The sequence below is a fragment of the Hesperophylax consimilis genome, chromosome 1 (genome assembly GCF_061612785.1).
Source record: "Hesperophylax consimilis isolate HC1 chromosome 1, BYU_Hcon_1.0, whole genome shotgun sequence".
Lineage (NCBI taxonomy): Eukaryota > Metazoa > Arthropoda > Insecta > Trichoptera > Limnephilidae > Hesperophylax > Hesperophylax consimilis.
This window is the reverse complement of record NC_142836.1, coordinates 2,059,055-2,075,599: the sequence shown is the minus strand read 5'-3', so window position 1 is coordinate 2,075,599 and position 16,545 is coordinate 2,059,055. Positions and strand designations below refer to the sequence as shown.

Genomic DNA, 16,545 nt, shown 5'->3' with positions numbered 1-16,545 from the left:
CTTCTGGTTTTAGGTCTGTCTATCTTACATTTGCCTGAAATTGTATAACGCCATCTCATTTAAATTTTGTATTCTTCGTGAAACTCGGTTTAATACGGACTTAAAAATCAGATGTTTATTTGGATCACGAAACACGCCCATAAGGCGCTTCTTGTGTTATTCTTTATTCTATGATAATCGCAAACTATTTCCATTTGAAGACTATTTAATTATTCCATATTATACTTTAATCTACGTCGATCAGTTACACATGAAACCGTTATTTTATGATAATCGCAAACTATTTCCATTTGAAGACAGCCGGTCAATCAGTCAACATATGAAACCGTTATTCTATGGTAATGGCAAACTATTTCCATTTGAAGACATCCGGTCAGTCAGTTACACATGAAACCGTTATTCCATGGTAATCGCAAACTATTTCCATTTGAAGACAGCCAGTCAGTCAGTTACACATGAAAACATTATTCTACGATAATCGCAATCTATTTCCATATGAAGACAGCCGGTAAATCAGTTACACATGAAACCGACAGTGAGGAGAGATTCCAAAGGGAAATTAATTATTTCTTGAAAGAATTACTCCTCATTGACACGATCTTCACCACTACCATACAACACTATTTGTTATTTCTTTTACGTATAATGTTTTTTTAAATTTTGCCATATAAAAAAAGATATATTATTCAATAAGTTAATCCCAATATTATAATAATCTAACCTGTTAAATCATGATCTGCTACTTTTATTTCACTATTCATTGTTAGCCGTATTACAGAATGGAATATACTTCAATATCGCCCTGGTGTAAAACCACCACTCAGAATTGGAACGTTGCTTGAAATGGCTTTGGCCGTGTTTTGTGACCATATTTGAATAGCTAGGTACTTCCCCACCTTCCTCTTCCCCAACTCCTTCCCCTCCCCACTACCTCCAGCCTCACAACATTCCCTAATTGGGGATGCCATAGTCTCACTGGCTGCAGGCATCAGTTGGGACTTTAGTGCGGTTTCACATTAGAAAAAAAAACAAAAAAATGACTGACATAACACTAAGGGCTCTGGCGGTTTGTTCAAGGGCCTCAACGTAATACTTCATCCTCTTCAGTAGAACAATCAAAGTAACCAATGTAGGAAGCAGAAGTAAAATTAATATCGTGGAAGATGGGAAATTGAGTTACCAGCTGCTATGAAACACAGAAGGGTGTAATAACCCGATTTGAGAGCCTATCCTCGCCGGGAGATATAGCGCCGTAATAAGCCAAGGCCTAACAGTGAGTTCTGAGAATTGAGCACTATTGCAGGTACTGTTCCACAATCCAATCTCTTACTGAAATGTCACACCGTATGATGCTTCGCCTGAAATTTCGCTACCTATTAGTCAAATTGATTCCTTTTAGCGCCCCTATGCAGTGTAAAGACAGGGGAACTATAACAACGCCCAGCTGGGCGGCGTTTCGAGTTCTGGGTTATGACTAGAGGAAAAACAGATCCTGTAGCTCGTTCCACATGCGAGCCGACTTACAATAAAACGAACCGCTCTCATGAAACCGACATCAACTGTGTACGGGAGTTCCGCTCGTATCCGACAAGTTTCACAAACTTGTACCAGTGCACAAGGGATCAATGCTGGTAACTACTTCGAGCAGGCTCCATTACAATACCTGTAGAACTGACTCAGCGTATGAAATGGTAATCGGTCTGTTAACAACGGATTTTCAATCAGACGGGCCACCCTCCTTTGTACAAAATCAAGTAGATTTATCCGGTAGTTTGGAGCTCCAGCCCAGAAGTGGCTCTGAAATTCAATTCAAAAGTGAAATAATGAATTGATCACGAAGCGTAGAGTTTTTATAGTTATATTTGGATTCTATCTATAAACATGCCTTTGTTACTGTTTTCTGTTTTTGAGTGACTGACTTTTTAGTTGATTTTGATTGATGTATGCAGCAAGTCAAATCCTATGATAGCTATAATGTACCTCTGTGAAAACATATTATAAACATACTATGTATAATAAGCATAATTTGTATGGCACCGTTTTTGTAAAGATCAAGAACATCTCTGGTGTACCTAGATTAATCAATTTTCATTGCAATAGTGGTTTTTTTGGACGATTGTATGATTCCTTTTTTTAAAAAGAAAATTTTACTTTAAAATATATTGTTAATAATTACGTATGTATGTTTTACTACTTACAGATGTTTTCAAAATAAATTTTACTTTTGAGTTTTTAAAATTAGAAACGTAATTTTTTGGATGCGAGGTCTAATGGTCACAGAACTACTAGTAAGTCTGTAAATTAATAATGATGCTATAAGTCGGTTACAATTTTTTTTATAATACTCGTAATAAAATACGATCTTTGTTAAATTTCATCCTCCATAAGAGGAAATCTTTACGAATACTTGTCTACATCCAAATGGAAAGTTAAAGTTTTCCTCAACTGCTTTGATTTTATAAAACCAGACAGTTGTTAGACCCGTAATTAGCGTAGCAATGCGAGCAGCGATGCGTTATTTCCTTAGGAAAGGATTTTTACTGCAAATTCCATAGCTTCCAAGTTCAACTGTATAATATAACTGACTGTATTTTAATTGCAGAGTAGTTGTAGGTACAGTGGAATACAAGTTCAGTCGCTGGGACTTTAAAAATAAATAAATAATTCTAGCACATCTCCCGACTACGCTTTCATTTTTGTTGTGTTTTCCCCTCCAATCCGGAGACGCTCTTCGCAATAGATGAAATTCCTCGTTTATCATTCATAATTTGGCATATTTTTTTGTTTGTGAGATCAACAAATTGTAAATAAGATTTATCACAAAAATCCCACGAAATTATGCATTTTTATGAATATTAATAGTAAGTGTTATCTCCTTTTTATGCAATAAATATAGATAATGATATCCTCACTGGGATCTCTCGTTCTGAGGATTCCATTTGCATTTAATTTAGTAGTAAGAATAATATATTAAGTAGTGTTTTTTCTGAAATAATTATAAATATATTACTCCATATTTTAATAAATTTTATAACTGTGCTTATTGTTGAAAATGCCTTATCAGAGCAATTAAAAGGTTTTTTTAACAATAGCCAGAAAAAATGCAAGTCCAACTCTCTGTAACTACAGTTCGATGAATTCTATAACTAAGATTTGTTTATAATTTGAGTGTCACTTTCAAAATTGGAAGTGACAGAATTCAGACAAGCGGTAAATTACCTAGACTACCTACATATAACATAGTATTTTAACAGAAAATCATTAATTGCCATTTTCAACTTTGGATCTGATTTGTCGAAAATTCAGATTATCTGTAACTTTTCATGGGTTGTGGGTCTGTCTAGGAGTAATTGTAACAGGGTTTAATGATGGTTTTGCTTTGAATGCAATGTCATTTTCAAAATTGGAATTGTTTGTGTGAGCTGTAATACAATTTTACTCGCAGATAAAAATCCACAGCGGTGAGGTTTTGACTTTTGACGCTGTTTGAAAACTTCTACGGTTTTTTTAAATAACAGAGGGCGCCACTTCCGTTTACAACATTCTGGAACTGTTCAGACATTAGTGTAATAATACGAACAGAAACCAATTTAAAAAAATCTTTATCTTAGATATATATTTTTGTGCGGATTCGACAAGTTCACCTTTCACTTGTCTGCACTAGTTATATTGTAATATGGACTGTATGTTTACTATTCTGTGATAGTGTAAAATAGTTATTTCCAAAGGGGTTGGTTGACGAGATTCAGCTGGGACAGTAATGGCCTCGGGAGCAAATGGGACGGCGAAAGGCTGCTGCGCCCTTCAGTGCCCCGCTGAAGGAAAGCATCCTTAGAAAGGGGTCAGTGTGCCCAATAAATATAATTTAGAAGATGGTGTGAAAAGTGATAAATGAACACAATGTAATTATTGTTTCAGGCAACCCTCGGAACAAATGCGCCCTGCAGCCCGGCCACAGCCTCATGGACTGGATTCGCCTCGGCAACTCGGGGCGGGACCTGGCGGGCACCGGCGGCCGCATGAGGGCCGTCACCCCCAAGGAGCTCGCCGCCCACAACCAGCAAGGTAGGACATACTATACTGCCTTCATAAGTAAAAGGCAGCTGGGAAGTCACATTCTGATATAATTTTCTTATACTAGTAGTTTATTTATTTATTCATGTAACGCCCAGAGGGTTTTTACATGCAGGAGTGTAGGTAGTATAACTTTAAGATGACCCATAATTTTGAAACATTAGAAGAATTAATAAAAATAAAATAATAATAGATAAAAATACAAAAAAATACAGTAATCGATTGGATTGTCGTTAACGAAATATAAATATTTCACTTACTAACTAGCTACATAAATAAAAGCTTAATACAACAATTATAATTGTAGACAAAATGTCAAAAATATCACTGATGTCGCTATTCCAAATTCCTGTAATATTCAAAAAACTATTTTTGAAAAAATAAGAAAATACACAGATTTAGGAAATGAGATTAAAAGAATTTGACAATCTCAGACTATAAAAATATTACCATTTGTTATTTCGGCTCCTACTACTACTACTACTACCTAGATATGTCAAAGAATTTATATAATCACATTATAAACAGTCATTTTAAATACATGTAAGATTACGATAGATTATTAAAATATTTATATTGAGGGATCAGTAGGATTTATAGGTTCAATTAGGAGTTTAGGAGTTCTACCGAGCCGAATCTTCTGATATGAAAATATCTGGAGTCGGTGAATTATTTTCCCATTTGATCTCTGGTGAGTTGACGTGTTGTTATTGTATTGTTTTGTATTTATTTTGCTTATTTAATGCACTTGCCCAATGTGGATTGACTAGATGATCATTTGTGGAAAAGTGTGTGGAAGGGTTTAGTTTTTTCTGTGGGGAAGATTTAACCCAGAAATAAAGTCGGAAAAAATATAACATGTCATCTTAACAATCAGTCTACATTAAAGGTCATTATTATTCGGTTCTTAAAATTGAACAGTTTTTCTTAAATATACTTATTCGATTCTTCGTTTTCAGACTATCGAGAAGGATATTGTATGAACCTAGACTCATAGCCTATGTTTCTCTTACCACTTTCAGGCTTTACTGTATTAGTGTAAAATTTATTATGTTATCTTCATCGATACATAATACACTAGCTGACGTTTACTCGGCGTTGCAGGGGGTTGTCCTTAGGAGATAGACATATTCCATTGCGGACTTTTATGTAGGCCCTTTTAAGATATACAATTCCGTAGTACATTATTTTGATGTATCCCATAATGTTTAGCTAGCGTTAGCAATGTAAGTGCCCGAAAATATTTGTTAAATGACTTGATTACAAATCATCAACTTTTCTCTAATTTAATAAATATAATATGCATGAATTATAGATATAAACCTTCCGAAAGAAATTCTCTAAATGATAGTGAATCAAAATCCATTGTGTAGTGTCGAAGAACTAAGCGCACAAACGGTCATACGCGGATAGCGACTTTATTTTATACTATTTAGAGATAAGAGATTAATTAAAAATTAAAAATTTGGTCGATGTTGGTCTTGTATAGTGTTCGTGTACTTGTGACGTTTTACAAATGTTGTATTTGTGTGTATAAACCAATTTTGTATTTTGTAAATTAAAAGGCATATATGTTATATTAGTACAATTTGTACAATCATTCGAACAAGTTCATTTCTCGGTATAGTTTTTTCGTGGGAGTATTTAGGTTATAGTTGAAGAGCTTTTTTTTTTTTTAAACTTCATTCTGTGTTATTTGTAAATCGTATCAGTATGTAATGTGTGTTTTCCCCCATATTTCTACCAGATAATTGAGGTGGGGCTGGATTAAGCTATAATATAAGCCCCCTTTACTTCTCTTGGTAGAAGAATAGCGATTCTACCAAATACACCAATTAGTGGAATTGTTTTTCTTTCAATTTTTCTACGTGCTGTTTAAAGGTCAGATGTTTGTCAAAGTGTTAGACCAGGTATTTTTCACTATTTAAAATATGTAGGTTTCTTTCTTCTATTTGTAATGGTTTAAGTGACAGCGTTATTTTTTTTATTGTTCGTGGCTTGTAGCTGTAATAGCGATTATGTAGTTATGTTACCCAATTTCAAAGCAAAAAGTTACATGTTTGTGGCTTGAAATAAAATGGGTTCATTTACACGAAAATCTTATTTTTACCAAACAATATAAAAACGTAACTCGTAACAAAGTAAAATTTCTTTGAATTCTGTGTTGCAATTAAATTGACTATAAATAGATTTTTTCGATAAACATATCCCTGAATGTTTACAAGATTTATGTTTGAAATTTTTCTGCCTTAATTCGCTTTTTTCTTCGTATATGTTTTTCCATACTTACAACGAATTTGTGTAAACTTCCTAAAAGTCTAGAAATAAGCGATTTTTCTAGATTTCCCCACATTTCTAGGCAACCATTATTATATTTCATTGCTTCCAGACTGAATGCTGTAGATATGAGATCCCTGAGGCGTATGTTTAGTAAAACTATGTATGATCGTGTGAGAAATGTGGCGATCCGCAAATAATGTAAAGCTGATTTAAGCGTAGTGAATAAGATTAAGAAATGGACGCTTTTATGGTTTGGGCATTTGTTGCAAATGAACGAAGAAAGGAGTGTAAGAAGAATATATGACGTGAATGAGAATAGTATAAGAATTCGGGGACGCCTGAGGAAGACAAGGCACGATCAAGTGAATCAAATACTTGAGTCAGGTCATGTCAAGAGTCAGAATCATAGAAGGGTATCTATGAGACGATCTATGAATGTGAATGAGGCAACGAGCATGTGCCAAGACCGAGTTGTTGGCGGTCCGTCCTATCTGCTCACCCCTGCGGGGAAACGGCGTGATGGTTAGTTAGTTGGTTGTTTTCAAAATCTATTTTTGCATTTTTCACTATAAATATTGTCGTTAATCTTAATCCCAGAATTGGACAAAACGTTGAATAGAGATCATCTATTTAAAAAAGTTACAGGCTGTCCCTGCACCAACCACCAACAAATTCCGTAATACCCTTTATGTGAAAATGCTAGCAAAAACTTTAATAAATTCATTCAGTTTGATTGTGGATAACACTGTTCGTATGAGTTCTCTCGCAATGGGAAGCTCCAACGAAGCCAGAGTGTATAAATCAAGGTGCGTAATTTCGCTTGAGCGTCTGCTTTATCGGAAGTTCACACATTGGCAACGGTAACAAAGTCTTTGTGATCTCAACTTTGACCTGGTTTCCATTCAAAGATGGAAGAGCTAACGAGATAAGTTATTCCTTACATTGGTCAGTAAGGAAACTGTTTCAGGAAATCCAATTTCAAGACCGTCGTCATCCGTGGGTGAAGAAAACCTTCAAAGTATTGAAACGTAGGTATTACAATTTTTCATAAAACATATTGTACAAATAGGTAGTATACCATCTCAAGAATATTTGGGTCACTTTTATAACACTATGACAAATATTTACCTTTTTTATTTCAAAAGATGTCTACTCTTTGCGATAGTCTGAATTTTGGTTTTTTATAATTGTTAATCCTGGCACAAGGAAATTACTCTATCATGAATTAATATTTAGTAAAATACCATGATGCATTTTCCGGTAATGAAAGGGATGGAAACTAAAAAATAGGAAAAAAAAGCTCTCAAAAATTTGTAGCTAAAATATTTAGTGATTCCCCTTGGCCGGGGACCTGTCGGTCTTCGTCCCCTTATGAAGCGGCAAAATTTGTAGTGGGAGTTCCACTTAATTTGGGTGCCGCATAGTAATAATGATAATATTTGGATGATTTTAATAGCGCCGTTTTTGTGCAAAATCACCTCAAGGGCGCTGTACGAATATATAATTAATTTCTACAATGATCAGTGTTATTACTAACCTACGGTCGACTTTGCTCTGGCAGGCTTAGAAAATCTGTCTTTCCGTGAGGTTTATTTGAATTATTTCTGATGAACGCATTACTAAAATCTCAAATGTTTCTAGAGGGATCCACCGGGATGTTACTAATTTATCGCCTACAAAAATAAAATGTGGCGCTTAGAGCTAATTCTAAAGTTGAAAAACGTTTTATAAAATTTTCAAAACATTTTACATGAAATATTTTAATGGTAAGTTTCTGCTTTAATTTATCTTAAGTATAAATATCTTTCATCGTTAGGAATCCCTCTAGAAACATTATAGATATTAGTAATGCGTTCATGAGAAATAATTGAAATGTGAGCGTCGAGCAAAACCTCGTTATTAGAGTCTTATGTTGCCTTAACCACCATACCTACTAAAGAAGAAGAATTAACAATGTCAAACACTCCACGTGTTTTCCTTCGCAGCAGGACAGAAGGGATTAAGTCGCATTTTTGAAGTAGGAAGCTATCAAATTATCAAAATGGGAAAATAGCTGTCTTTTTATTTTAACTCTGATTCATTTTACAGATCAAAGGAATGCTCTTATTTTAATGATTGCCTTTATATACTGTATTATCCTTGTAAGAGGTCACACATAGATTGCACTAGATTGATCTATAAGATTACCCATATATGGTGTTCAGCTGACGAGTATTGTAGAGACCAAGTATATTATAAACAAGGTGGGAACCTCAAGGTCGGGGTCCAGATTATTCAAACCTTTCTGCTAATTTAGATATCAGAGCGCATTGTCAATCTATTACAAGTCCAAGTGTTTTGTTGAAGCCGGAGTTTTATTTAGTAAGAGAGTTTGTGAGAAACCCCGGAGACACAACAAACTCTGGCGCAGCCGATAGGATTCACCAATACTATATTCAAGTAAATTTGAACGTACCACTTTTTAACCAAACTGGTGAAAACGGTAAAGATTTTTTTTTCTAAAGATTTTGTAAATGTTGCATTCTGGCTTTTAACAATCAATGTGTTTGCTGTTCGGGCATTTTTTCTCAAATGGAATTGGAAGATTTTCGCCGACAGCGAAAAGGGCGAGAAAAGGCAGGACGTAACAGCCAACAATGTATTTTATCGCAAACTCATTTAGTATATTTTTTATTAGTTGGCTACAAGCTTTTTTCCAGTTTAAGTTTGTGTTTTCTGAATTTATTACTTTTAGCTTGGCAAATAAAACATTCCACCGATAGGCCAATATACTCCTAGAAAATACTAATACTAGTAATTTCCAATTGTTACATTTTCGAAGAAATTGTCAATAATTACTAATGACAGGAATCCTACTAAATTTCCTTGGTTAAATATTGACTGAAAGCTGTTAATGAATCCGTTGACTAACCGTTAACTAGATGGTTGATTTGTCTAACTGTAATCATTAGCGGCATTGGTAGTTCCCTGTTTTGTATTAGGAACCGAGGGCGTCCTCAGCTTCCAAAGTAGGGGGGAGGTCGGTTTATAGAGCTTACAGGGAAGGGATAAGGAAGTAGTCAGCATGAGCTAGAAATATGTACCTACATATAAGCTGACGTGTACCAGGTGTTGCTCGGGGTTAAGAACCGGTTGTCTTAAGACCATCTTAAACCTACAGGAAAACCACGAAACATATTTTTACTTCACACTATCAGACAGGGATAAGTAATTGAGTGGAGGAATGAAGGAACACTTGTTAAGGGATATGCATAACGTTGCGTCAACAGTAAGATTAGAGATTTATTTTGAAATATTCCCCCTTGACATTTTATTTCAATTTTTTTAACTAATGTATAGTAAACATTTAAATGCAAAGATAAAGCTAGATGCTCACTCGCTTTCTAAAACTGTCCACACCAGATGTCTGACCATACTAGAAATGAAAATATCACGAGTCTTGTCTGTCATAGAGCCCATCAAACGTGAACATTATTCAAATTTCTACAATCTTATTTCTTCCTCCGTACCATTTATTCAAAAGTTTCGTAATTTTATCCCAAACTCCATGATGGATGTGGATGTTTTTAGTTTTCTATTCCTTCCCGCCCCGCCCGATGGGAGCAGTGTTAAGTGTTGGAGCTCGCTTCTGCCGGAATTCTCCGCCGCCGAGTAATCTTCCCGCCATAATTGCCAATTTTGAATAGTTGCATTCCATTTGGCGCTCGTCACGTCCTAATAACTGTAATTTGATTTCATAAACGTCCAATTGCCACCCTCAGCTACAGTAAACTCTGCGCCAATGCGGCAGACGATCTCTAAATATGGCGAGAATATTAACACACTATACATAAATAATTTTCCTCGTTATCCAAGAAGCACGGAATGCAAAACCGATGTGATTTCGACCATTTTGACCGATTTGATGTAAAGGAAACATTTTTATCGTATTTGTAGGCAGTGGTGTCATCCAATTTCTCTAGCGATGACTTTCCACCAACATTTTTCAATACATATTGCGAAATTGTCGATTTATTTGTTGTTGACAATTTTCCGAGTTTCAAAAGGCAATTGATTTCAATTCTATTGGCTAATAATTATTTTGACTTTTTCATATTTTTTTTTATTCTCCTCTCTTATTTTTTTATTGGCTTGTAAGTAACTACCACACACACATTATAATCGTGTAAGCTTAATTTAATATTTTATATTATTATTTTTTAATGATAAACTAATGTTTATTAGACAAGGTTTTTATACGTAGCGCAAAGGATAACAAATTATTATAACCATTAATTACTCGCCTGAAATATCCATACAAATTGAAACAAATTTTACTTTTTACTTAATTTTTTTGGCGGTTTGGAAATTAGCCGACGTAGCTCAGTGGTCCAGAGCACCTGACCGGACATCAGAAGGTGCGGGTTCAATTCCCGTCAGCGGCATTTATTTTTTCTCCTTAGATATTTTCAATTTGTGTGGATATTTCAGGAGAGTAATTAATGCTTATAATAATTAAATATGTCATAGTTTTAATACTATTTTATTCACTATTTCAAGTTTTATTATTAAAATGTAATATTCGTCATTGTATTAATATTAGTTCTATTTAACCTATGTATCTGCTGTTACGATATGAGTACTTCTACAATATTTATCCTGTAATAAGTATGTAATAATGTAAAATTCCATGTAAGAAAGAGCCCAATATGTATTCAGTATGCCCAGTATAATACCCCGTTAGTAAATATTACATAAATATTGTAAGTACCTACTTACAAAACTTTTTAGTTCAGCCGTGCAGCTAATAAATATCCTACATTATTAACTGTATTTAAAATTATATTTGTTATTATAGTACATATCTTGTGAAATAAATAAAATATATTTAAAAAATTTCAAACAATAAAATATACGAACAAATTTTTACCCAAATACCCTTTAAAAATTGCAACCTTCTACAAAATATAAATCAAACACATTATCAACTTAGGTTTTTGGTTGAAAATTATGACAATTTATTATTTGATGTAAATTTGTATTTGTCCACTAAAGTTACAAAAAAAGCGCCTATCTGTCAGAAACGTTAATTGAAAAGAATAAAATGAGCAGAAATTCTAGAAGGACATATAAGTAAGATATACAAGTACAAGCAAAGGGTACAGGTAGACTTGGGTTAAATTAATATTGATTGAAAAGATATGATAGTATAGCCTTCTTGTACATATATTCCATGTAGTTAAATAGGTCCGCCACATCTGCGTATCTATACTAACTTCATGTTCTCTAGATACAAGCGAGTTCTAATTCTCTGAAATTGTTACATTTAAACATGTTTTTGGAACGAGTAGCTCTCGCAAGGTTAAGTAAATCCGGGCTGTCTATGCTAACAACAAAAATATAAATATGTAATAACTTGACAGCTGCTTGAGAAATGTGGTTTGATTTGCTCCTTCTATTTTGTGTCAAAGAAATAATAATAAATAATAATAATCTACTTTGCTACCTTGTTTCTCTCGAGCCTTTTTTAATAATTAAACATTTTAAAAAAAATTCTCACAACTGTTTGGTTTTTGACAGGATTTGTGTCTTGCAAATGTAATTTGCAAACATTTGGAATGTGATAACGCGAATTTTGGCAAATGACTCCTCCCCGACTTTCTGAATTATCTTGAATTTTTCTTTCTGAAACCTTGATTAGTAATAATATTCAAATTCGGAAGATTTTTATACCGCCGTTATTGTGAAAAATCACCTCAAAAGCGCTGTACAAATATATAATATATTTCTACAATGCAATGCTCTATCTTATTACTAACTATAGACTAGACAAACTATTATCAACTTATGGATAACAGAGTTCATCCACCGGTTCGTCGATTACTAATACAAAACCATATGTACATATGTGCATTTGACCAATGAATAATGCTGCGTTAGAATGGCTTGTGGTTTTTAGCATGAATACCGCACAAGAGTCCCAACTGTTCAAAACCGTGTGTAGGCAGTCATTCTAATGGCTGGCATCCCCAATATGGCATCCATAAGTAAAGTATTTTGTCAGACTGAAGGCACTGGCGAGGGGAAGAAGATGGGGAAGAGAAGAGTTATTGGCTATTCATATCTGGTCACCAAACACGGCTAAAGCCATTTCAAGCAACGTTTCAATTCTGAATGGTAATCTTACACCAGGACGATATTGAGAGTATCTACCACTCTGTAACGTACCGCATGTATACTATTTATTATATTAAATTAATAAATTGTGAAATAACACAAATTCATCTAGTAAATTTTTACGCGACTTTCGGATTACTAGTCGAGAGCTTCACCCCTAGACAACGGAGGCCGTCATATTCCTCTCATTTAAAAATATGTTGTATTATTTTCTTTTATTAATGTTATTTATTTTTATTGCAGATTTATTTGTTATGTTTCGCAAAGCCCTTCAATAGATAAACAAATTACTGAAAAATGTAAATTTTTGCTCCGGGGACATTATTTGTTACTTTTTTTTCTTTCATCTGTCATCACTGGTCACTTGGGCGAGTAACCGCCTCCCCACTATAGCCCTATCTGTACCACTGATTTAAAAAATGTTTTCAGTTGAAAAAAAATCACCGAATATCAAAATATAAGTTAATTTTTTTAGTTGAAATAACCCCATGGATCCCTGGTTATGGTATCAGGTACGTTCTTAACACCCGTTATATAAACAAATATATAAACGCCGTTGGTGATATTATTATGGCCGAGGGATGGTGAAAAAAATAATCTTGCAAAGTGCTATCTTGTTTGACTCATTCCGTTTTTCTGGATTTTTAGCTTTTTCTTCGTATTTATGGTTACAAACGTATCCATTATTTTGTTTGTTTTACCGTCTTGATAAATTTATACGGGTGGTTTTTAGAGATGGGTTTATTTCTCAATACAAATAATAGCATTGCTGTGTCTCTCTTTCTTTCTAACAAAATAATAAAACAATACAATACGCTAGGCTGATGATTTTTCTCTCTCTTTCTTTTCAATACGAATTAATTTATTTTATATAGTATACTTTGTTGGTTAAATTTTTATGTATTGTCCCGGCAAACCCACTTTTACGTATATGTCTTTCTTTCTTGGAATTTTTTTAATAAGGAACCATATACTTGTTAGGGTTGTCAGTGCATGGGTTATGTGAAAAGGTTCCATGATAACTCAACACAGCGACAATTCAACACACTTTTAAAAAGTGACATAAAGTTGTTAGAAACGATGAAATTTTTTTTTTAACCTAACCTTCTTAATCCAGTTAATAAAGTTTTTGTTTCATCACTTTCTATGACTTTATATAACTTTTGAAAGATGTGATGAATTATCATTGTGATGATTTATCCGGTCACCGTGTAAAACATACCTCCGTTTTTTTGCATAATGCATAAAATTTTTCAAGTTAAATAAACTTTAATTTTGAAAATTTGAACTGATAACCATTAAATCATATCAGACAAGCGTTAAAGTACACCGATAATAATTATATTACTGATTTATTAAAACCCCGTTAAAAACGGGACAGGAGGCCGTTTCCTAGAAAAAATTTAGTACTTTCCGCTTATATCGGAACACTTGTTCATGCACCTGCATTTGACCTGTTAATATGTAATGACGAAATGCAAAAATATAATGATTTTTATGAACATGTGTTCCGACATCGCGTTAATACATTCCCTTTTTAATAAAAGTTTAACATAAAACCTGCAGTCCCATTTTTAACAGCATTACGAATAATTTGAAGAAATTTTAAATGAATTAGAAATATTTTATATCAGTAAGTTTTCTCCGTGTAGGTACCAATATTATTTTGTTTTAATAAATAATAATGATACTACTTCTGTGTTTGAAATGCCCATATCGGTTGGTAAAATTTTTGGTAGATCTAAATCAGAATAACGACTTTTTTAAGTTTAATAACGGCGTGATCCTCATTAATGATTTTTTTTTGATGGGCCATAAACTTGCAAATATTTTGCGAATCCTACAATTCTAACATTCCGTAATTTTTCACAAGCCTGCGCTTTTAATTATTGGAATGAAGGTTCAATTTCTCTTAATTAAAAAAAATTAATTGTTAAAAAATATTAATGATTTTCGACGTAAACTCTAAAATCTACCCAGTCGTACCATTATACAAGTAATGACTGATGACAAGTAATTAGAGCAAGGCACTGAAAAGAGCGTCTACTAGATTGACTAATGACCCATGCTATCAAAACTGCAATCTCCGTTCTTCTCTCTTAATTACTCGGCGTTCTTAGACTAGATGAGCATAATCGAATCACATAATCATAATCAGAATCGAAAGAAATTTCGAATACTATTAAGAATAATCGCTAATATATTATATTGGAACATTGATATTTCACGAAAAACTAGAATCATAAAAATGGTATCGATTTCTTCAATATAATATCCTACGAATATCATCCCCTAGTTTTGATAGGTTTATTTCTGCCCTCCTCTCCTAATAAGCTTGTACTGAAACGTTTATTTCCCCCTTACGACGATACTCGTAATTATTTAAGTTATCAGTTTCCAAAACGAAACATTTTAATAATTAATTTTGAAAATTCTTAATTATCCATTTAAAATTTGAAAATGGAAAATTTGAAACAAAAGAAAGGAGTAGTATATATTATTAGTAGTAATATTATGGTAATCGAAGAACGGCCTAGCGTTCAAATTTCCTTACTAAAAGCATATTTAATAAATTCACATGAATTTTTAACACGAAATTTTAAAAAGATCGATTATTTCGAAATGAGTATCTCGATTATGGCCAACACTAGTTCCGAGCTCCCACGGAACAGTAACTAGATTTGCCTAGAGGTGCTAGTGTTGGAGTTGTATGGGAGCTCTGAGGATCCACAGCAAGCGTCTTATCCGAGCTATTTGTTATTTTTAACGAGACAAGGCGAGAGTTGAGAGGAAAACCTTTTCTCACACCTGATACTGACAAATGTATGGAAATGGGAAACACTTGAGATTGTATGTGCTAGGTTTGCTGGCACTTCCCCCTACCGTGTCGTGATACATTGTAAATGAATTTGCTATATTGCTTAAACTAGTAAACACACTTACGAGTGCTATGCGATTTGCATGGCGTGTTTCTACGTTTTAAGTTTTTATGTTGTATTTTGGATTTGTGAAGATTGATCTTATAATAGCCAACCTCCGATTAGAGCTGGTATCACACGGAGAGAAACCGATTTTTGCCCTTATTAATAAAACATCAATTTAAGCATGTTTAATCGATTTTTCTTCATAATATATTTTGACGATATAAAGAATTTCAGCAATGCAAAAATATTCGGATTTTCATTTCTACGTTATGATAAAAATATTCGTAACTAACTAAAAGTTTATAAAGAAAATCTGATAATTCGTAAACTAACGTGGGTCACTTGGAAATCGTCCTATTGATTTATGAGTAAGGCTTGCAATCGCAAAAAATTATGTTTCTTAATAAATTACCAATAATTTTAAGATATTCTTAATGAATCACCACTAATTTTAAAAGATTCAGTATAATATTAATATATTTTTTTTAAAGATTTAATAATAATTAACAATAATTTTAATGGATTCTTAATAAATTACCACTAATTTGAACAGTTTCTTAATAAATTACCAATCATTTTTACCACTAGTTTTAAGAGATTCTTAGTAAATTACCAATAATTTTAAGAGATTCTTAATACATTATCAATTAAATTAATTATTTATCAATTCTTATTTTTCTCTGGGTAGGTTATATAAATTTGGCACATTATGATAGCAAGCGATCGCTGAAGACGTTTTTACAAACTTGCAATGATATGGCGAAAATCGTTCAAGTGGTTAAGAGTTTTTTTTACTACTTTCATAATTTCCATGAAAATAAATTATTTGTAATGCTACCCATCTTTTAATTACTATTTCAATATTTTATGAAAGTTCATCATTTCCCCGAGAAAAATATGAAGTTATTTACCCCTCAAGAAAAATTGTTCATTTTTGGGAACCACTCGTATGGTCTCACAGATATTATTGTGTCTCCCTTACTTTTATGGTGAGAAATATGGTCTAAACGGTATTAGAAAGAGAAAATGTTTTATATTAAAATACATAAGATAACCACGGAAGAATTAAATGAATACCCCATGAAACCTAAAATTTCGACTACAATTTGGG

At 33.3% G+C, this 16,545-nt stretch overlaps 1 protein-coding gene across 2 annotated transcripts in view; it reads left to right on the top strand.

The window, feature by feature from the left end:
- Window positions 1–16,545, top strand: part of LOC149426105 (cytochrome b5 reductase 4) — a 281,977-nt gene that overhangs the window by 226,537 nt on the left and 38,895 nt on the right. For both annotated transcript variants that reach the window (XM_089637241.1, XM_089637330.1), the window contains one exon: window positions 3,919–4,065. In XM_089637241.1, the coding sequence (XP_089493367.1) occupies window positions 3,919–4,065 (147 nt within the window). The remainder of the gene's footprint in view (window positions 1–3,918; window positions 4,066–16,545) is intronic.